The sequence below is a fragment of the Diceros bicornis genome, chromosome 16, assembly GCF_020826845.1.
Source record: "Diceros bicornis minor isolate mBicDic1 chromosome 16, mDicBic1.mat.cur, whole genome shotgun sequence".
NCBI classification, from domain to species: Eukaryota; Metazoa; Chordata; class Mammalia; order Perissodactyla; family Rhinocerotidae; genus Diceros; species Diceros bicornis.
In genome coordinates, this window is record NC_080755.1 from 27,138,900 (window position 1) to 27,162,658 (window position 23,759).

A 23,759-nucleotide genomic window follows, 5' to 3' on the forward strand; every position below is an offset into this window, starting at 1 on the left:
AGCCTGAGTAACTGGATGGAAGCTCATGCAATTTGCTGAAGTTTGGGAGAGAAGTCATGAATTCTGGTTTGGACTTAACCTTAACTTCCACTTTGGATCTCAAAGTGAAAGTGTCTGGTAGGCCACCAGTTAAATGAGGCTGCAGGTGCAAATTTGGGAGTCATTAGTCCAGAGGTATTATTTAAAATCATAAAACAGGATGAAACCCTTTGGGGAGAGAGTATGGAAATGGAAGATAATGGGTCCTGGGAATGAGCTCTGGGGCAGAAGAAGAAAAACCAGCAAAGGAAAGGAATTGTTAGAGATAGGAGGAAAAGTATGGTATTTTGGAAGCCATCTCAAATAGGGTTTCAAAAAGAAGAGTGAGTTGAGAACCGACCATAGGATTTGGAAACATGGAGGTTGGTGGTGGCCTTGACAAGTTTTGTCTCAGTGGACGGGGCGGGGGGGATGAAAATTTAAGTGGAGGCTCCTCAGGAGAGGATAAGATGTAAGAAAGCAGAAGCAAGCAGATACGCAATGCTTCTTAGGACTTATGCCATAAAAAGAAGATTATAGCTGGAGGATGCAGCATCAAGAAAGGTTTTATTTGGTTGTTTGGTTGTATTTTTAAGTTCAGAAGTACTGGAAAGTCAGTGAGCAGACAAGAGAGAATGAGGAATAGGCCTTAGGTTGGAGCAGAAAAAATAATAGGAGGGAAGATAAAATATATGGGTAGCAACGGAGGTAGGTAAATAGATTTGGTAGTAGCAAGATGATTTTGTCTTCTGATTGCTTCTATTCTCATTGAACTAGGAAGCAAGGCCATCAGGTAAGAATGAGGAGGGAGGTTTTGGAAAAAGAGGCATTTGAAGAGAGAGAAAGTGTGAAATAATTAACTTGGAAGGTGGGAGAGGCCAGGGAAATTTAATGGGGTTGGATAGTAGCCAGCATGGTTCATTAGTAGCCGGTGTGGCTTGTGGTTTTCTATATCCACATTTAGTTGCACAGGGGCAGGGGAGAGGTGGAAGAGAGTTGGGTTTACCAGAACCAGAGCTTTAGCAACAAGTACAAGGGAAGGAGAGAAGGACATGAGGACTGCAGGTGTATGCACTAGCATGATTATAGGGATGGGCAATAGAATCTAAGCTCAGTAATGAGGGAAGTAAGGACATGAGAGGATGATGGACAGGGAAAAAGTGGTAGGGCAGAGTGAAGGAGGTGGCGCTTCCAGGATAGCAGTGGATAGCTGCCACAGAAAGGGGCAGCAGGTGGTAAAAGCTGAAGACATCCTTTGAAGTGGTGGATTTTAAGGGTGTGGGAGTGGCAATGAAGAGGAAGTAGAAAAGCTACCTGCCTCCAATAATATGAAGTATGGGGAGGAGAGCAGAACCCAGTCCCCATTAGAGAGGGTGGCTGGGAAAACAGTACTCTCAGAAGATAGCCAGGTTTTGATTAGAAAAGAAGTTGAAGGGTTTTGATTAGAAAAGAATTCAGAGGAGAGTTTAAGGATTATAAGGATTTTGTTGATGTGAGATCATGAGTTCCAAGGATCATGTGGGAGGGTTTGCATGCTCTGGTTGGGTGGTAAATTAAGTTTCCTTTGGGGATGTACAGAAAGAGTTAAGAGTGCCAGGAGTGAGAATGGCCCATAAGACTTGGATTCCACAAAGGGAGGCTCCAACTCAAGGAAGGATTATGTCTAGAATTGGTTTATAAGGGAGTTTTTGTAGAATTTGCAATCATTTCTCTGTAGGAAAAAAATATCATTCTTGATAGGTTCCAAGGTTAATTCCCAAATGTACCTGAAGATTAATGCTGTTAAAGGAATATAGAACATACCCACCATGAATAAGAATGTTTCTCTGTAAAGTTTGGTTTAGAATTTCTACTTGGAGGAAGACATCTGTCTCCTTTCAGCAATGGGGCAGGGTGCCTTCACACACTGAGCAGTGGTGGTAGAAATTAGCAATGTTTGCTTTGGTTGTAATGGTAGTGGCCCTCACTCAGAGAAAAGGCTAAGCAGGGACTGGTGTGATATGGACGTGAGATGAGGAAAGAGTTTCCAGAGGCAGGGCCAATGGTGCCAAGGAGGGGCAAGGATGGAGGAGTGGGGAGATAAAAAGAAGGAAGGCATTTTGGAGATGGCAAAGAATGTGCAGAGAGGATAATAAACCTCAGAATGAATGAATGTGGTAGAGTGAGGAAGGTGAGATAAAATGGGTTATTCCTTCCTTCCTTGTGGCTTCTTTTGAGACTCTACTAGCAGCTTAAGAGTGGCAGCCATATGCAATGGAATTTTGGATTCCTCTTCACCCATCTAGTTTCATCTTTTCCATTTTTTTCTAACTCTTTCTCTACTTCTCTTTTTGTGATGATGCCCTGTCACCAGACACGATTGTTGAGTATCTCTTGGGTGATGTGTGAAATGGAGGAACAGGTGGCAGGTTTCAGCCAGTGGGGGAGGGGAAAGAAGTGGGAAGGAAAGGAAGTCCCCCACGGGCAGTTTTTTTTGGAGTAAATCATCAGTAAGTGACAAGTGTAAATTGGTTCTCTGTAAGTTGGGGCACTGACAGAATACATGCATATATATTAGAATATTATAATGTATTTCTATCATTAATGACATGAAGGAAGTTAATAGGAGTTAATACCAATAGCTGAGTAGAAAAAAATGTATGTATCCTGCTTACAGTTCCAGTAACTAACGTGTTTTATGATTTCAAATTTTGGTCTTGTAATCTAGACAAGATAAATAAAATCATATTTGTATTTTGTGAATATATATTTGTGTTTTATGAGCATGTATATGAAATTTACAATTTTGTATTTCATTCAAAGACACACATCTCAGGCTCCATTTTCATAAGAATTAAAGTTTAACTTAAGATTTCATCTTTGGAACTGACATATAACATTTGAACTCATGGATTTTTAACTTTTTCTCCTTGTCGGCAACGAAATTAAAGCATGTTATATATTATCATAGGATTGCTATTCTTCATAAATTTTGGTATTAACTTCTTACTTTTTAATTCTATGAGGTATTATAATATGATAATCTCATATTTTTGCAATGATAGAGTCACTTCATAGTTTTTTAAACGGGGAATGAGGAAGAGTTCTTTGGGAGCGAGTGAGAGCCACTGTTCATTGTGATACAATACTGATTTAATTTCACAAGATCAAAGGCAAAAACATGATTGTTGCTTAATATCTAACCAAATACATATGCTTATGTGAGAAGGAAGTATAATACAGTGGTTCAAGACTATGGCTCTGGAGCCAGACAGACCTACATTGGAATCAGCTCATCTTGCAAGCTGTGTGTCCTGGCAATTATTTAACTCTTCAGGCTTAGACTCCTCATAGTAAAACTAGAGCAATCATGGAACAAGCCTCACTGGATGGTTGTGAGGATTAAGTGAAATGATGCAGGTGAGTGCTTAGCAAAGGTCCTGGGAAAGAATGAGTACTCAATGAATACTACTACCAATACTAAAAATGTCAGCTATGGTTGACCAGATGGAATACCAAGCTACATGGAAAACGTGTAAGGGATTGTGGTGGATGTGTGTTTTGGTACCTAGCCCAGACACATTTACTAGACTGGTGCACCTGTTCCCTAGCTGCTCTAATTGTTGGTTACTCATAGTCACAGCTGCTCCCTCTCTGGAAAATTGCCCTCAGCTGAACAGGCCACCTCACTGCCTGCCCTCATCCCCAACCCAGGGGAAAGCCTCAGCCAATGACTGTCTGATTGACATGTAGGTACAAAAGACTGGCCTGCTTGCCTCACGGTGTAACCAATTCTCTTCTACTTAGGAGAGACTAATGAGTGGTTCATTGGCATTCGCCCAGATCTATGCTAAATGACTTCACATGCCAAACAAGTCAGGGACAGAACGACTCAGGCTTGCAGGTACAACTCCCAAAGTTCTAAAAAGGGGTCTTAGAGAAAGAGAGACTTAGCTGCCAGGCTCATATTGAGACTGAAAGTAAAATTAAAATATAGTAATTAAAGTTTTACTAAAATTCAATTCTGAGGCTCCTAGTAGCTAAAGCAAAAGAGAAGAGACAAGTTCAAATCACATGAATAGCATGAGTAGTGATTTTCAAAATCACACTATGCCTCAGTACTTTGGTGTGACAGAAATCTGTCATGTGGGTCTTCACAGGGAGCATGTTGAGTGAGGAGAGTGAAAGGCATCCCTATAGTAAATGCAATGCTGTGTTTTCTAGAGTCTTCTCTCACAGCAGATTAGTTGAGGGCTTTAAACCAAATTGCTGTTCCTCTAAGGAAAAGGGGAGGCAAGTCAGTGAGGTCCAATGGCACACTTTTATGGGAGTCTGAATTAGTTCAAAGATCAAATCTTGATTCTCTAGACTAGAGGAAGGAATATGTCCATCACTCTCCCCTAATCCCCCACCCCATTCTCTCAGCTGTGTGTTTGATAGAAGTTGAACAGTATGCAGTTACAGGTTATTTTGGGGGGCATAAACCTAGGAGGCAGATTTTGTGTGTTGTTGACTACGGTCTGTCTCATGGGAATGGGAGGTTCATAGCGTTTTGTGAAAACTGTTTTCGCACCAAGACTGGTATTTCAACAGAGGCCTATTCCACCTGGGAAGGGAGACAGGCTGAGAGAGCACTGTCTTCAGAAACCAGACTTTCCAGCCTTTTCTTGTCATGTGTTCGTTTTAATCTAGGCTTCAGAAAGAACATTCTGCAGATTCTTTGCTCAGACAAACCTGATGGCTATGTACTGTGTGTTTACTTAAAAATGCTCCTTTCAGTTCAAATCACTTCCGAGGAAGATCAAGTTAAACAGTAAATGGGGAGTTTACAGTGGCTTGTATGTATGCCAGGGTTTTGTGGCGACATATCAAATCTGTCATTGCAAAGATAAGTCAGAAGAGAGATATTAAATATCATTTTTGCTGTTCCGAATCTTTCTTGCAAAGCCCAGGAACTGTCTCCTTTGCAACAGTGAAAGATATGAAACAACGAGCCTGCAGGTCTTGAGAAAGAATGGCCTCCTCTCTTCAAAGAAATCTTCTTGGAGGGTGGCCTGGGTTGTTTTCCTTTAAGATTTTCTAGAGTGAACAGATGTAACAATTTCTATAATTTGCCTTGGTGCAGATGCTGAAAGAGAGCATTCACAATAAAATATATGCAGTCTATGTAATTTCAGCTGGATGTTCTGGGGTTTGAGAGTAAAAATGTGTACCTGCAAGCTGTTTTATGGCTTCTCAGTCATAATTATCTCTGTTACACAGAAGGCTACAACTGCAACTCCTCTTTCATGTGCAAGCTTTCCAAAAATACCTTGATAATTTTGCATATTCTGCAGGGCGCAGTGTTCTCCCTGTGTTTGGTTTGGAAAGTGTGTTAAAGTGTTTACTTTCTCTTTGTGATAAATTTACGAAGGAATCACACCAACAGAGAGGATGGAGGATAATCTGTGGAAGAAGCCCTTGCAAAAGGGGCAGCGATGAGAATGGGTCTCAAGTAATAAACGCTGTACAAGAGCTTCGGCTAAGGTTATGGACAGCACGCCTGCAGATGATGCTCATTTACGGAAACCGCATTACCCTGATAAGATAGGAGAAAAGTGGTGGAGAAGGTGGTGAGAATGCTGAATAGCTGCAGCTTGCTACCTGCCTCTAGGGAGTCTGTGCTGATGCTTGTGGCATTCCTCAGGGGATGGATAAGGAGAGGGGCTGGGGCGTCATTGCGAAGCCAAATCCCCAGACAGCCAATGAGTGAATGCTCTGCTGCATATGTCCTCTGCCAGCTCAATGATTGACCCTCCCTCCAGTTGTCAGCCCAATTCACTGACTACTTCATTTGTCCCTGCTGCACGGAAATATATTTTCCACAGTAATTACAAAATGGACTGCTACCAATGCCTCTCATTACACACATACTTGCTGAGCACCCACTAGTAAGTAGTTCAATAGTTACCATTGGGGTTCCATTGGTCCTCTCCGCCCAACACAAACAAGAAGTTTTCTACCTCCACAACGCAGTGGTGTGCGCTGTTGTATGGCATAACTGGAATTAAGAAAGAAAAAAAAGATGTATGAAATTTTCCATCTTAGGACTTGCTACTTTGGCTCACTAGTTATTTGCTTTCACCAAAGTGTATAAAATGTGAGACTAAGTCAGAAGGAAGAAGAGAGCGTAGGCAGCAGAGCAGGGCACCCACCAATCCACAGTGGCTCAGTGGTGTGTTCACAGCGATTGCAAACCCAACCCCTTCTGATTAATTTTACATAATGTTATTCCACAAATTAGTCAAGAACAACCTATCATGCTGCTTTCGATTCTTAAGTCCTCCTCACCTGCCTGACGATGGGGATCGAATTCTCAAACAATGATTGATACTCCCAAATGGTCAGGGCTGGGGGTTACTTCTTGGAAGAAATACCCCTGCATACGCTTGGAGCTGTTACAATGCTCTGCCCAAACTTGGTTTGCTGGCAGTCTTTCCATAAACAGACTCAGGGTGCTTGGTAGCTTTCTATTCCACAGCAATGAGCAAGCTGAATTTCCATACAGTTTTAAGTTTTTAAATTAAGGTCCTGCTGATTTAATGCCTTCTCCAAATGTATACGCTTAATTTCCTGTACAATGTCATTAGCAGCACAATCACACATTTTCTATCTATCTGCTTAGGAGCTCTTCTGTAACAAAGATAAAAACCGTCAGGAACATCAGAAATATCCATTCCCCTTGTCTCACCCTTCTCCCTGCCCCATTGTGGTGGCTGTGAGGAGGAGGTGTTATTCAGAAACTCACTAAAGCCAGGCTTCTCTGTATTTGTTCTCATTTCATTTTCTTTTGGGAAATACGCAGAACCAGAATAGGACACCCCTGTCACCCCGGGTGCAGTGCAGGGCTAGTCTCTGCTATTATAATATCGCATGGTAAATGCAAACGTACACAGCATTAGTTCTCATATCACATGCAGTGGTTTGGGCCCAGTGACACCAGTAGGAAAAATGATGTCCTTGTTCAGCTCATCATATGGGCACCTTAAATCTAGGTGAGGACAAATGGGGAGGTGATGTGCACGTTCAGGCAGGGAACTTATTGCTTGACACGGATCAACAGAGCACTTAAGAAACCAGTGCAGTGAGAAATCAATATGAGACAGGGCCAGCTCTTACTTCGTGCTCTTTTGCCAATGCCGAGAGAGAGAGAGAGAGAGAGAGAGAGAGAGAGAGAGAGAGAGAGAGAGACAGACAGACAGAGAGACAGAGAGAGACAGAGACAGAGACAGAGAGAAAGAGAGGCAGAGAGAAAGTGAGACAGAGAGACACAGAGAGACAGAGACAGAGAGAGAGAGTGCGCCTATCTCATACTCGACTAATTTTGGATGATATATATCTCTTATTTCATTTTTATTATATATTATTTTTCTTAGAATGCACTTATATATGCTAGCTAAGATTTGTAAATAAAAATTAGTAAGAAACAGGCATAGCTTTGAAACCTAAAACAGCTTCTGAAAGAGCAAATAAGATCATTTAAGCTTCTTGCTAAAGGATTTTAGGAGTTTTGATTATTTTATTATTTATTCATTTTTTACTGTGACTATTCATTGTTTTTGAACTTACATCCACAAGGGAGAAGGCATTGGTATGTAAACCTCTGATTTCTGGGATACTGTGGAAATTGGGTGTCCCGTGGATCTGTGTGGTCCATTAATTAGGTCAGTTGACTTAGGGAGTCATCTCTGGAATGTCCTTTTGCCCCTCAACCCTCAGTTATCTCTTTGGAAAATGCTTTTAACCATATAGCTCCTTCAGGCTTCACTTCTCAGAGTCCACTGAGGTAGATTACATGTTGAGTTCATTGAGCAACTAAGATTGGATATGTTTTGAATATCCCCTTTTAAAAAAAAATTAACTCGTTTGGATTATGATGCTGGTTCCAAAATACCAAACACAAAAGGATGCTGATGTAGATTATGTATATTGTGTGTATTGTGAACAGCCTGGTGCTGCTCCAGTTCATCATAATGTCATCTGGTCAGTGTAAACTTACAGCATCGATTGTCATCTGTATGCATCTACTCACATGAGACATGAGTGTAAGAATAGAGGCCATTGACTCTAACCAATTTACTTGATGATGCCACTCTTCCAATACTTATTTTAGATTTTTGGTCAGTTCAACGCCCAAATCTTATAAATAATGAAAAATTATATTATCTTCTTTTTCACTAGAAGTCCAGCTTTATAATAAAGCAAAATCTCTAAAAATATAACACTTGTGTTTTGTTCTTGCCATTCATTTGCTCCCATTCAGGCAAGCAGAAATTAAGTGAAGGAAATAATACATGATTTGTTCTTAAGCCTCTTTCTCATTTGATTACCCCTATTGTTATGCTTTATGCAAACAAATGAAACTATTGCACTAAACTATTGAAACCTTCAACATAAGAGAGAAGGTCTTTGAAGTCCTAATACACAGGCCACTTGAGGGTATTCTCATTTATCTACATATATACATATATGTACGTATATATCTCTATATATCTACATATATCTACATACATTTGCTCGTGTTTTTAGACCTTGCATGCTATATTTCTTCGCTATTTCAGTATTCTCATTCCTGAATTACTCTCTTTTCTGAATTATTACTGTGAATCGAGAGGTTATAAATACATACAAATAACTCTTTTGAAATTATTCTGAACGTAAAATGCTCCAAATTTTAAAAAAACCTATATTAAATCAATGTTTAAGTTTTGCAAAAGACCTCATTTCTTTGACTTCTGATTAAACCTGAAGGAAAGCAAAATAAATAGGGTAGTGAGCAAAATAAAACATCTGTTTAAAATGGCACAAGTTACTGCACCTATCGGTGATCTTTTAAATAACAAGGAATACATGCCTGACCCTTTCCAGATTTCTCTAGTGCTGGACACTGGCCTCGCCCTCACAGTCAGGCATCGGAGAAGTTTGTTCTCCATGCTCATATACAGCCCAGTGTGAGTTTTTAGCGTGTCAGTCAGTGAGTTAGAGGGAAAGGGTAAAGAGAAGCTAATCAGGATGAAATGAGATTAAAGGCTGTCTAATTTTACAGCAACTGTGATCCATCAGCCACTGTGAAAGTGACAGTGGAAATGAATGATGGAGACAGACAGGTGGGGCTGTACATTTCACTGATTTATCCTCAAATGCACTGGGCCTTATTTTATTGAGTGAACATGACCGCATTTATCATGACTGTCATCTAAACCCACTTCCCTCCATTTAAAAAGGTCACTTTACTCAGAGGGAGTAGGAGAGAGGCACTTTCAAATCAGATTTAAAATCTAATAACACGTGTTTATCAGACCCTTTGTGAGAATTCTCAACTTTATTAGACAAACTAGATGTGCTAGAAGGAAAGGGAAAAAAAAAAGGCCAGAAAATAGAAAAAGGAAAAACCTTTAGTCATCTGAGGGAATATATTCATTTAGTCTCTAAATTTGAAGCAATTTGTATCATTTTTGCCTTTCCCACTCCACATACCTGAAATTCTATTCTAATGTAATTCTATTCTAATGTAAATTAAAACATTTACATTTAATATTTTTAATTAAGAAAGTAGGAAGCAGGTAATATCATAAAATAAACTTGGATAGGATATTAAGTCACAGTATTTACTCTGCAGAATGACTCATCGTTACACACTCAATAGATGTTAGCAATTGCTACAAGTTGAATCTCTGCCACAATTATATGCCTGTTAATTGATTTCCCATAATTTTAAGGCCATACAAATCTCAGTTACACAAAGTCTTTTATCCCTCTCTGTACTGGTGCAATAAAATGTCCTGGAATGTTGTACACAAAATTGGTCTTTGTAGATATGAAAATGGAGAGTCAAACCCTGAGAGTATTTTGTGTTCCTTTTCACAACAGTAACCACTACTTACCAACCATTTGCTATGTGCCAGGCACTGTGCAGGGGCCATATATATATGTAAATTAAATATGTAATTATATTTATATAGAGTTACCTATAGTCTATCTCTGAAAATATAACAACATTTGTGTATTTTCTTGCCATTCATTTACTCCCATTCAGGCAAGCAGAAATTAAGTGAAGGAAATAATATATGATATTATAATGCATGATAAAATATAATACATGATAAAATATACCTATATTTCATTTACCTATATCTTTCACTTAATATAACTAACTCCAAGGGAGGCATTACTCATCCATTTTATTTCTATAAGACATACCGAGGCCTTGAGAGGTTAAGTCACTTGTTGAAGGTCATACTCAGCTAATGAATGGCAGAGATAGAATCCAAACACGGGGATATCATGGGGATATCTGGATCCCAACCCACGCTCTTATCCATTTCACTCTACTGATTTTCAATAGGTATGTTCATCCAACCAGCAAGTAATTACTAAGTACCTGTGTGTTCAATGACGGTGTTCCTGAAATTTCTGTATAATTTTTTTGTATCGAATCATATTTTAAATGTTTATTATTCTCATATTTAAAGGAATCCTTAATTAAAGTAACTAGACACTCCTTTAAATTTTTTTCTATAAATCCGTATATTCAAATAGTTGGTTTTCTTAAAGTAGGGTACAGTTGTTTGATGGAGCCAGAAAAACACGGAGCAAATCAGCCAGGTAAGGGTGGGTAGAGTCTATTGGCAGAGGGTTTTTATTTTTTTTAAACAACGAGGGCATGTTTCAACCTTGTAAGCAGATTCAGAGAATCTTGGGCACAGAGGTCCTTTTCCTGGCACATAAAATGTGCAGGGGGCTTGTTGTATTTGTGAAGGACTTATTCTGCTAGAGATCTGCACTACTGTTTCCTCTCATACTTTACATCTAAGCAAGGTATACCTCTTCCAGCAGAAAGCACAGGACCACAAAGTTTCATGAACATCCAAACCAGATTGCATAGGGCTATACCAAATTTATGGGATTGCTGAATAAATGGTTACTGAATGTTTATTATCTTGATGTAACATCTATATGGGCCTTGATTTCCTTTTGGCTTCAAATACATAAATTTGCAAAACTGTCAAATATGACATACTTCTTAATTTTTTTGGAAAAGTAATTAAAACCCATGGTAAAAAATACAATCTGAGAAAAAAGAAGGACGTACGGGACCAATAAGTTTTCCTCCTGTCCCTGATCCCAGCCTTTCAGTTCCCTACCACACAGGCTGTCACTGTTACTGTGTTTTCGGATTTTCCTTCCAGAGAGATTATATATATGAGTCATTTCCTTTAATACCAATGGCAGCAGTGTACTATGGGCACACTGCTTAGTACCTCAAGAGTATGTTCATTTATTCATTCCCCACCAATCAAATATTTGTTTAGCTGCTACTCTATGCCAGGCAATGTTCTACCTGCTGGGGAGGTCATGGTGAACAGCATCAAGGAACATTCTAGTCAGGGGAAGCACAGGATAAACATGGACACAAATAAATAGGCACTTTTGTTTCAAATGACAAATGCAATGAAGAAAAGTAAATCAGAGTCAGAGAAGAGGGAGTGACAGGGTGGAAATTTTGATGGTGGTCAGGGAACGCCTTTCTGAGGAGAGGAGTTTTGAGTAGAGAATTGACTGAAGGGAGCTTTGCAGGGTCTTGGTACGGGAATAGCAAGCACAAATGCCACGAGGCACAGGTGTGGGGGATGTACCAAGAACAGCAGGAAGACCAGGGGTCTGAGATGCGGTCTAGGAGGGAGCCCGAGGGCAGATCAGGTGCAATGTTGCAGGCTTGGTCAGAACACAACACTTTGGTTGCCCACCACCACATTCTTTTTAACAGCTGCACAGTGTTCCATTTGATGGGTATCCAATAATGTATTCCATTCCTTTCTGATGGCCATTTATTAATTCATTCAACAAACATTTACTAAACACTCAGTATGTGCAGACACTTTTCTGGTTGCTGATAATACAACAGGGCACTAAGCTGACAGTGTCTCTGCTCTCATAGAGCTTGCATTATAGGGGAAAGAAGAATGTAAATAAGTACATAATGCATAAGAATGCAGCCAGGTGAGGACAGATGATATAAAGAGAAATAAAATGGGACGATGTGTTAGAGAGTGAGTGCCTGGTTATTGCCCCAGCTGGGGTGGCCAGGGAGGGCCTCTCTGGGGAATGGCATCTGAGGTAGAATTTGAAGGGTGAGAGGGAGCCACTGTTAGAAAATAAGGGGAAGGAATCCATGCTGAGACTGAAGCAAGAATGGGCTGGATGTGCCTGAGAAGCCAAAAGAAAGCCTCTGTGTCTGGCACTCTGAGGGTAACAGCCAAAGAGGGGTGAGCTGACATCGAGACGCAGGCAGAGGCTGGGAAGATGGTCTTTATAAGCCAGAATAAGTGGTATGGATTTTATTTTTAGCATGACAGAAAGGCATTGGAGGGGTTTTAAGCAGCGGAATGACATGGTTTGATTTATGTTTTAAAAACATCACTCTGGCTACTATGGATGTTGTGGGAATAAAAGAGGGAGAAGAGGGAGATGAGGTAGGGTGCTCCTACTGTGGTCTAGATGACAGACGATGAAGGCTTGATTAGAAAGGGATCCTAGGGATGGAGAGAAGGGGACATGTGTTGAAGGCTGCTGCTATGACAAACAGTGCTCTGCTGAGCGTCCTCATAGGAACACAACATGTATACACAAGACTTTATCTGTAGGATTAATTCCTCCAAGTGAAATTTCTGGGGTAAAGGATGGATGCATTTTACATGTTGATGGATATTGTTACACTGTATCCCTTTTTAGATTTGTATCTTTGCCAATATGGTAGATGAACAATTGGTATCTAGTTAAAATTTAAATGTGTATTTATTTAATTATGATAGGAGTTGAGAACCTTTTTATACATTTAAAATCCATTTGTATTTCATACATTTTTCTGTTGGGTTTTGATTTCATGATATCATAATTTATGTTACCTATAATTATGTGATTCCTGTTTTTAAAGTGTTCTTTTCTATGGAGTTATCTAAGCTGGCAAATAAATGATATTTTGGAAGCAGGGTATTGCTAGACTATATATTTGTGAAATATTTACTCATTGAAGCAAATTCAAATAGCAATTACATGCTGTTGAAAACAAATATAACCTGAAAGAAAGATGCTTCATTTTAATAATATTGAATGAGTTTTCTTTGCCATGGGATTGTAGATGATTTTCTTTTTTTCACAATTTCTTCAATTTTATAGTCACTGTAATTGAGAAACATAAATGTTTAAAAATTTACTAGTTTGATCCTATATCCAGTCTTTCTACAAAGATATAGCAAGTTGGCCAACGACTCTCTGAAGACAGAAACAGACACACAGTAAAACATCTTACATGAAGTAGCCGCTTGATGTTATTGAATAAATAATCCACAGGAAAGGCTCTGTTACTTTTTCTCCTGTTATATTTGGACTGTACTACCCCTGAAAACTACAAATAAATGGAAATGTTTTGTGTATTTGGGGACGATTTGATCATTATGGACAGTTAGTCTGGAAAATTAATCACCATAAGAAATTCACATTGCCTGAATCCAGTGGTAAGTTGGTTGAGGTTCTGAATTAACCCAAAGGTTGCCAACACTTTCTCCCTCACCCACAATTTGTTCTGCACACACTGAGCTAGGTTCCCATAGTTACTGGAGACAAAGTTTTTGAAGTGAGTTCAAGATGTATAAATCTGAAAAAAGTACACTTGTGTTAGGGTTTGGAAGCTGTGCACGAACCAAGAGAGCTTTTTCTCTCTCGTAGTTCCAAATTGTATCTAAGGGAGAGTTTTCCTGACAATGAGTATTGCTTTGTTACTCCCTCCTCTGTACAACTATTGTCCTAAATGCATGCCTTTACTGTACACTTGCCAAGTCATGATACAGTATATTAAAATTGCCTGTCTTTTTTTGTCACCCCTAAAGAACCTATAAGCTCCTTGAGGCCAGACTGTGTCATCTCTATAGCTTTATGCCTGGCACAGTGCCTAGTACATAGTGTTGGGTCAGACCCAGGCATTGCTACAGCTTTTATACCTAATACAGTAATTAGAAATATTAGCAAATCGATAAATGTTAGTAGCATGAATGAGTGAACGCTAGCTAAGAGACACTGTGGAATTTACTTCCTTGGAAGGTGTAAAAAATGTTATGGGTACCAGAAGTTGTGAAGGAGAGTGGAAGTGAGGGAAGAGAAGGGAAGAAAGGGAAGAAGATGTGCCTTAGATCAGGATTCTGTGGCTTCTAGTATAGATGTCACTCTATATGCAATCCATATATTAGTTTTAAACAAAAGATGTTTGTAAGTTCTTCAAAAACTGTGACATATTTCTTTAGGAACTATCATAGACCTAACTATGCCAAGGTCAAAGATTTTCAATAAATCCTTGTTAATGTACGGTTTTAGCTCTGAGCACTTAACTGGGGGGAAGTGCTAACAACCAGCGAGGCTAAGGGGACTTAAAATAGGACTTCAATTAGCTATTTAGGCAAAACTGACTTTCAAAGTCTTATTTTTATTTTAATTAGAATATTTTCACTAATGTGTTCCTAAATTATGATTGTGTTATTATTAATAAATCAACTATTTAATTTTGGATCCTTCCTGACATGTTAGTTAGAAGTTAAATATAGTTTTATTTTCACTTTTGGAAAGCAAAAAAATCTTTGGGAGTGAAAGCTGCAATCTCTTCCAAAGATTAGCTTTTTTTTCTTTCTTTCTGTTTTATGAAGTGTTGTGTTTTCAGAGACACGTGGATGAAACATGCTAGTGCTTTGAGGTTTGCCCTTTCCTAAGTGCCAACACAACGTCTTCCTGGTCATGAGAAATTTCACTTTTCATTATTCTACACCTAAAAAGCCTCATTAACAAATAGTAAACTCTGAGGGCCGATCTGGTGGTGTAGTGGTTAAGTTTGCATGCTCTGTTTCAGTGACCCCGGGGCAGCCTGGAGTGGCCTGGGGTTTGCAGGTTTGATCCCGTGTGCAGACCTACACACCGCTCATCAAGCCATGCTGTGGCAGCGTCCCACGTATAAAATAGACGAAGATTGCCACAGATGTTAGCTCAGGGCCAATCTTCCTCAAGTAAAAAGAGAAGGACTGGCAGTGGATGTTAGCTCAGGGCCAATCTTCCTCAACAACAACAACAACAAAAAATAGTAAACTCTTTAAATGAATTAATGTAGTAGAGCAATACATATTATTGAAACCTGTGAAAATAAGACTCTTGACAAAAGTCAAGGGAGCCGGGGCTACTTATACTGTGGATGATATGGCAACAGGATAGCAAAAATGATTCTTAAATAGTTTAAATTCTCTTAGATGATGGCCCCATAGTTGTCCCAAATTACTGAGGGCAGGAGGAAGGAAATGGGTGTGGTCTATATAGTGAGAATTTATAAGGAAGAGTTTTCTGATGTAGATCACACAAACTCAATGTTAGAAAGTGAATTCTATTGGTTCACTTTAAAACCCATGAGATATCAAAAGGTACATTTAAGAATCATTTATCTATCAACTCACTTATTCACTCCCTTCATTCAAAAATACATATCAAGGAACTATTAGTTATAGTGCTAAACACTGGGACACATTCCTGTACTCCAGATCTCACGGTGTAGAAAGAAAGAGAACATATAGGCAGAGCAATAGGATCCCCAGTGCTATAGGAAAAGTGCAATAGAAACACCAGGGAAATGACTAAAACTTCAGAAAGAGAGGCTTAAGCTAAATCATAAGGCTAAGCAGGGATTTTCCAGATTGTCACAGCAGCAAAAGTCATTATCAGTAAAAGGAACATGGATTCAACAAATATTTATTGAGCTCCTACTATGTGCGAGATTTGGGCTAGGCCCCAGTGATATTATTTTTATTTTAATTAGATTATTTTATAAAAATTGATTATTGGGGCTGGCCCGGTGGCGTAGTGGTTAAGTTCATGTGCCCTGCTTCGATGGCCCGGGGTTCTTAGGTTCAGATCCCGGGCGTGGTGGACCTACACACTGCTCACCAAGCCATGCTGTGGCAGCATCCCATATACAAAATAGAGGAAGATGGGCACAGATGTTAGCTCAAGGCCACTCTTCCTCAGCAAAAAGAGGAAGATTGGCAACGGATGTTAGCTCATCCCTTCCCTCACCAAAAAAAAAATTGATTATTAAGATTAGATTAATTTCCAAAATGTTCTTAATATTATGATCAAATTATTACAATATCAACTATTTTGTTAAGGCCAGAGAAAACGTGTTTGGGTAATGTGGGAGCAAATAAAAGGGAAGGGCTGTCCTCTGGGCTGTCCCTTTAGGCAGCCATCCCCCTCTCCAACTCAAATTCCCTCTGGCGCAGTCTCTCCTTAGACCAGCCAGCAGCAGTGGCATCTACTAATTAACTCTCTCCCGACATTTGGAGCCACCTGATAGTTCTGGGAGCAGCTGGTAGGATTATCAGAACTGTGAGCAACTCTTCAGTTCCTTTCAGACCACCTCTCACTGCATTTGCTCTTGCTGCTTCAGTGTGTTATTGTGCTATTGCACTTCTTCCACGTCAAAGGATATTTCACCGCAAAGATTCAGAAGGATTTGCTATGCATTCCACCCACGGCCATTTCACGGTGTGTGCATGTGTATATTCACACAAACCCGTGTGTGTGTGTTATACCCCGGAAGTACTGGGGCAGTCGGGCTGGGCAACCAAGATTATACTGAGTCAACAGCTTATAACACACAAGTGAAATTAAAGCACAGTCCATGATCTTAGGAGATGAGCCCAAGATGGGTGGTCTTGGCCAATGAAGAGGCACCTAGAACTGCCTCTTGAGAAAGTTCTGAAATCTGCATTGCTGGGAAAAAGTGGAGAACTGGAGCTATGCATATCCTAAGAGAGAAACATGTAGGGCAATGTGATGAATACTGAAGTTCCTTTTTTGGCATCATTTTTTCTTTTTTTTTTTTGTGAGGAAGATCAGCCCTGTGCTAACATCTGCCAATCTTCCTCTTTTTTTGCTGAGGAAGACTGGCCCTGGGCTAATATCCATGCCCATCTTCCTCCACTTTATATGGGCCGCCGCCACAGCATGGCTCGCCAAGCGGTGCGTCGGTGCGTGCCCGGGATCCAAACTGGCGAACCCCGGGCCGCCGCAGCAGAGCACGCACACTTAACCGCTTGTGCCACCGGGCCGGCCCCTGGCATCATTTTTTACTGGCAAAACTAGACAGTCAGTGAATGTTAAGTGATATTTACTGATGAATATATTTATGAATGTGCATGAATATTTGGCACTTTTCTTGTCTTAGAATTTAGGCTGAGACTCTAAGGCTGAAGCTAATCTAAAGATATATGCCAGGCCATCTATGCAGGACTTGCTAAAAGTGGCTCCTAAACTGGTTCTGACTGGTTGTAGGTATGTGTGTACATACATACATAAATACACACACATGTATTCAGCCTATATATACAATGATGTGGAAGACTGTTAGCCAGCAGGGATTTTTTTTTTTAAGAGAGTGGTTGTGGGAGGTTGTGGTAGCACTGGGCATTTTCCATCCACAGGAGAACAGAATGTTCTTCTCATCCTTCACCCCAAAGACAAAGCAGAGACTGGTGGAAAAATTCTTGGGCCAGATATTTCCATGCCTTCTGGGGCTTGGCAGGCACAAGGAGAAGCGGCTGGTGGGAGCTGTCTGTGATGGCAGTGTGCAGGGAGAGAGCTGGAGAAGAAGTGGCCTGGACTTCTGGTATGGCTGGGTACTGGAACCCAGCACCTTCCTGTGGGCTGGGCCGGTGCTTGGGAAGCTTGCTTGGCTGGAATGGTCTTGAATAGACCCCCTCCCCAAGAAGATGAATTGCCAGGTCTAGGTGAACCTAACAGAAGCTATGTGATGGATCGCCCACGGAGCAGTGGGAGGTCTTCAGAAAGAGGTTCACCACAGAACCCATAAAGGCAGCTCATCAAACAACAAAGTCAGCTTTTATAGCATTCACCTCTCCAAAGCCAGGCTCTAAAAACACCAGAGCTCTTCTCTCATTGCCTTTCCCTCCTTCAGCTCTAACCCTGGTAGAGTCAGACTACTCAGGAAGGCTGACTTCCTCCAGGGTGGCTCAGCCCTGCTCACCCTCGTGTCAACATCAGTATGCAGGCGAGGGTTAATATAGCAGACCCGAGACTGCTATCCTTAGAAAGGCCTGCTTGCAAGGCTAGACTTTGGCTGGCATCTGGGAGTGTAGACTTCAGGAGTGTTCCCACTACCTTAACTAAGAGGGGCTGTCTGTGCCCAAATTGTACAAACAATGTGATTCATACTGAATATCTGCTTTTCTTCTGGGAATATTGAATTTTCGTATGTGCTAGGCAGATGTCTACCTGACCAGCCCGCTGATAAAAGCCTTGGGCACTGAGTCTCTAATGAGCTTCCCTGTAGACAACATTTCACAGGTGTTGTCACAATCTGACGCTGAAGAGAATAAATGCGTCCTGTGTGACTCCACTGGGCGAGGCCTCTTGGAAGCTTGCGCCTGGTTTCCTCTGGACTTTGCCCAAGGCGCCTCTCCCTTTGCCGATTTTGCTTTATACGTTTTCCTTGTCATAAATCGTAGCTGTGAGTATGACTGTATGCTGATCCTGTTAGTCCTCCTGGTGAATTACTGAACTTGGGCGTGGTCTTGGGGATCCCTGATACAATAGGAGACAGAGAAACGTCAAATGTATTTAGAAAATGAAGTTTTAATTTAACACCCCAATATAACTGGGGCTGCTTTAAGAACTTCCTGAGGTATAGTGCACTGGGAGAGATGAGACATCCAACGAAGATGTTTTGAAAAAATCAGTGGTCGGAAAAAATCGAGTTGTTGGAAAAATTCAGTTGGCCCCGTATGTGAAGCTCTTTCAATAAACCGATTATGGATGTATGTATTTATGACAAGACTGCTTCTGGATTCTTGAGGAACATTTTTAGCTGGGAAAGCATGAGCTCCAGATTCCTCTGGTTGGAATCAATGGGCAAATCTCTCCTGAGAATCTACTAGTGCCCAACACCATCCGGTCAGAGGTGCTGGAGGATTTGTCAGAGAAATTGACACTATGGCCCTTTTTACTTCCTCAGGAAACTTGCAGTCTAGTTGAAACACTAAAATAGACATATATTGGACCATCTGGGTGGAATAATACAATGGTGTAGGAGCTTTGTGTCACAGGAGTCTGGAGAAGGGAGAAATCACTGGAGCTTGGCTTCGTCAGGTAGCGCTGTGCCATCTTCAATCTCTCCCCAGCCATTACACCCTTCTGTCGTCTTCACAGGGTGCTTTGCCTTATCTTTAAAAAACAACAGAAAATGCAAACTTCTTTCATCCTGCTGCCCCTTCCAGCTATCATTAGAGCACCCCATTCTCTGGGCCCCAAAGCTGGGCCCATAATCACAGTGATGGACGCAGCGAGTGACTGGTCTGGAGATGGTCCCATGACCCAGCCAGGCCTTCCAAAGGGGTTATACCGGAGCTGACAAGAAGAAACCTTTCCTTTCTGACCACAGATCCTTGAGCTGCTTGTGGCAATGGAGGAGCAGGTCTGAGCAAAGAAGGAGCTCATGTAGTGAGGAGAAATGAGACCTACAGGGAACGAATCCTGACAGGATTTTGAAATTTGTTTCTGAGTCATCTGTAAAACAATGCTGCCCTGCCCTCCTGGTTATGTGGCCCCATAAATCCCCTTTCTCCCCTGGACCTTTACACAATCGCCTCCTAAAGATCTCCTTGCTTTCATTCTTGCCCCCTTTGGCTTAATCTTCACAGAGCACTCAGAATGAGGCTTGTAAAGCCTAAGTCAGGGGTCTGGCCCCATGGCCAAGTGGTTAAAGTACCACGTGCTCTGCTTCGGAGGCCCGGGTTTGCAGGTTCGCTCACTCACCATGCTGTGGCGGGGACCCACATACAAAAAAATAGAGGAAGACTGGCACAGATGTTAGCTCAGGGCTAATCTTCCTCAAGCCAAAAAAAGAGGATTGGCAATGGATGTTAGCACAGGGTGAGTCTTCCTCAGAAAAAAAACAAAACAAAACAAGACAAACCTAAGTCAGAAGATGACATTCACTTCTATTCAGTCCTTTCTTACTTCTCATTACTCTTAGAATAAATTTTAAAGTTTTCATAATGGCCTACAAGGACCATAATGCCTGGCTGCTGGCCACCTTTCCAACCTCCTCTCCTAGCCCTCTCCCCTCACCAATGGTGCTCCAGCCACACAGGCTTCCTTGGGATCCTCCCAACATCCCAAACACTTTGCTGTTTTAGGGACTTTGCACTTGCTGTTCTCTCTGCCTCATATGTTCTTCCTTTGTGTATCCTCATGGCTCGTTCCATCACTTTATTCAGGGGTCTGCCAGAAGGAGAGAGCTTCTCTGACAATCCCACGAAAAAGGCCTCCCCTGTCATTCACTACTATTTTAACCTGCTTTAGTGTTCTTAATAGCACTCGATAATGCCTATCGTTATACAGGTTTTTGTTTGTTTATAAACTATTTCTATACTAATATTAGCTGCATAGGTAGGCAATATACTAATATATTAGCTGCACAGCTGCATGAATCCCCAGTGCCTAGAAAAATGTCTTGCACATAGTAGGCAACCAATAAATATTTGTTAAATTGATGACAAAATAGTTTAAATTATATTGAATTGGATTTCTATACCTCACAACCAATACTTTTAAATTTCAGATGGAGAAAGTAAAGCAATTTGGTTAAGGAGAAATAGTAATTCAATAAACACATGGCTTTAGCTACTTGGTTCAATATTGGAGACCAGTGCAATTTGTCTTTTAAAATGGAAGACAGGGGGCCGGCCCTGTGGCTTGGTGGTTAAGTGCGCACGCTGCGATGCTGGCGGCCCGGGTTCGGATCCCGGGTGCGCATCGAGGCACCACTTCTCCATCCATCCTGAGGCTGAGTCCCACATACAGCAACTAGAAGGGTGTGCAGCTATGACATACAACTATCTACTGGGGCTTTGGGGGGAAAAAATAAAATAAATAAAATCTTAAAAAAAAAAAAAAAAAAATGGAAGACAGTATAGAGTCATACAGATCTAGATTTAATATCATTTAACTGTGTGAGTTAGGAGCTGCGATTTTCTTCATAAGTAAGATGTGGATTATAATATCTACCTCACAGGGCTATTGTGAGAATTCAATTAAATTGGATAACTTATGTAAAGCACCAGGCTCATTACAGACAAACTATAAAAGTTAGTTCTTTTATTGTCCCCTTTCCTTAGTTCCTCCACCAAATATTCCTACATTGTTTAATTTTATAAAGGACCAAATATCTCTAAACAAGCAAAGTTCCTTCACTTGTGATCATAACTACTTAATAAAAGCATGAAATAGCTAAAGCATGGATTTGAAATGGAACTGACTTAAAACACAGTTTTGGCTTATTAGAGTAGGAATGTATGGTTCCCAAAAGATGATCACATCTGGATAAGTGGATAGGATGAAGTGACACTGGTCCCCAAATTTTCAAGTGTTATGTTGGTGATGCTTAAAGTGGTTTAAACTCACTTCCTAACAACACAAGTTGCATGAGAAGAATAAGAGATTTCATTTAGTTGTCACCTAACATAGATCAGACACCTACTATGTACTGTGTATGAAACAGACTATACAGGCATAGTCCCTGACTATCAGGGGCTCACATCCAACGGAGGAAAAATTTACATGCACAATTTACACAAAAATATAATGCAAATCAGACTGTAGTTAATGATGTGATAGAAGTTTAAAGTACAGAGAAAGATGAGGCAAATGAAGAATGATTTTCTTAGTTGTCTCGGAAAATAATAGCTACAGGTAGATTTGTGTTGGGTCCTTGAGGGAGGTGGGAAATGGACTGATGGAGAGGGGCTTGGGGAATTCCAGTTAACGCCATCTGTGTGAACAAAGGCACAGTGGCTGGGGAACTGTTAGGCAGCTTTGTGGGGCTGGAGTGTAAAGTAAAGTTTGAGGAGCAATGGGACATAAAGTTAGAAAAGTAGAGAGAAACAAGGTCATGGAGGTCCCTGAACACCAAGGAGTCTACCTCTCTCAGGAGAGAGGCCTTGAAGTTTAAGGAGGAGAGTAAAGCATGAACTATGTGAACGGGGAATAGATCCTGTCCTTAGATCTTTCATTACCTGGGTATGTTTCTGCTAAAACAAAAAAAAGCCATCACCTTAAAGCTCCTAAATTCAACAGGAGAGAAAGGTAGGGGAAAAAATATGAAGAGCATGAACACCTTGAAGTGTCGAGCCAGAAAAAGTAAAACATAACCACATGTAAAGGCTAAGAGGCAAAGAAAACAGTAGAGTCAAACATCAATAAAAAAGGACCATTAACTAAATCATAACAATATAATGACAGGTAGATGTATTATTTGTGGAGAAGGAGTAAGCAAGAAACTTTTTATAAAATAAAGGGGAAGAAGAGAGGGAATAGTTCTAGTAACTAAGAAACTAGATATTATTGTAAACAAGACTGTCATTCAAACACTACTTCCAACTCAGTTTGGATTCTCCTTCCCTTCACGTAGACAAAATGGGGAGCAACATTACACCTACCCCACAGAATGACGACCGCTCTATGTGTTGTCATCCCACAAAGCCTGAATCACCGTTTAGCTTTTATTCTTCAGTAAAATAGCTAGTGAATTATCCTCTTTCCTCAGGAAAAGTATCTGAGCATCAAAGGCTAGTAGCAAGGACTAAATCTATTAAGCCTGCTTCCTTTTCACTGCCCCTCATACCCGATACCCCTGGTGTCCTTCCTTCCCTCCTGACTCAGCTTACATTTCAACGCTCATATTTGTAATAATTTCCTGGCACACACACTCAAGTCTTTTGCTCCTTTCTGTATTCTTCATACTTGCGTACCAAAACCAAATCTTGGTTATATTTAGCCCCATGTCAGCACATACACAACTGAATGTGGCTAAAGATATTTATACCATCATGTGAAAAGGCCTCTTTTAAAATTCATGTTATTGTTGCCTGAAATTCCTACTGTGTTTCCCTACACCATTCATCACCCCATTCTTCTAGATCAAGGGTTAACAAACTATGGCCCATCATCTGTTATTGTAAAGAAAATTTTATTGAAACAGTCACGCTCATCAGTTTAAGTATTGTCTACGGCTGCTTCCTTGTTACAATGGCAGACCTGAATAGTTGTGCTAGAGACCTAATGGCCTGCAAAGGACAAAATATTTACTATCTTGCCCTTTACAGAAAAAGTTTTCTGACCTCTGTCCTAAATGACTATTTCACATCTTGTTCTCTCTCAACTCTCTAACATCTGCTCCCTGATTTACTTTTAGCTGAGAACCTTGTTTTCTATTTCACTAAGAAAATAGAAACATTTAGAAAAGAACTCCCACAGGCTCCCAGCATCATACCTAGCAAATTACCTGCATCAGTATAGCCTAAACTCTGCCTTTCCTTTTGTTTCCTTTTGTTATTAAAGATGGATAGACGGTTCACGCTTATTTTTAAAGTCAAGCTTTCCACTTGTGTACTAGGTCCCATTCCCTCTCAACTACTCAAGGATATTTTTTCCAGTGATTTTATCATGTCTTGCATCATTAATTTTTTCCCTCTTTATCAGATCTCTCCTATCATCAGAGAAACAGGCTGTTACACTGCCACCATAAAAAAATTTCTTGGATCAATATCCTCTTCTTCCTACCTATCCCATTTCTCTGTTTCCCTTTACATAAATAATCCTCAAAAGAGTTGTCCTTA

At 40.5% G+C, this 23,759-nt stretch overlaps 1 protein-coding gene across 1 annotated transcript in view; it reads right to left on the reverse strand.

Moving 5' to 3' along the window:
- KLHL14 (kelch like family member 14) overlaps positions 1-23,759 on the reverse strand; it is a 95,294-nt gene that overhangs the window by 17,035 nt on the left and 54,500 nt on the right. The window contains exon 3 of the mRNA XM_058556959.1: positions 5,948-6,037. Within this exon, the coding sequence (XP_058412942.1) occupies positions 5,948-6,037 (90 nt within the window). The remainder of the gene's footprint in view (positions 1-5,947; positions 6,038-23,759) is intronic.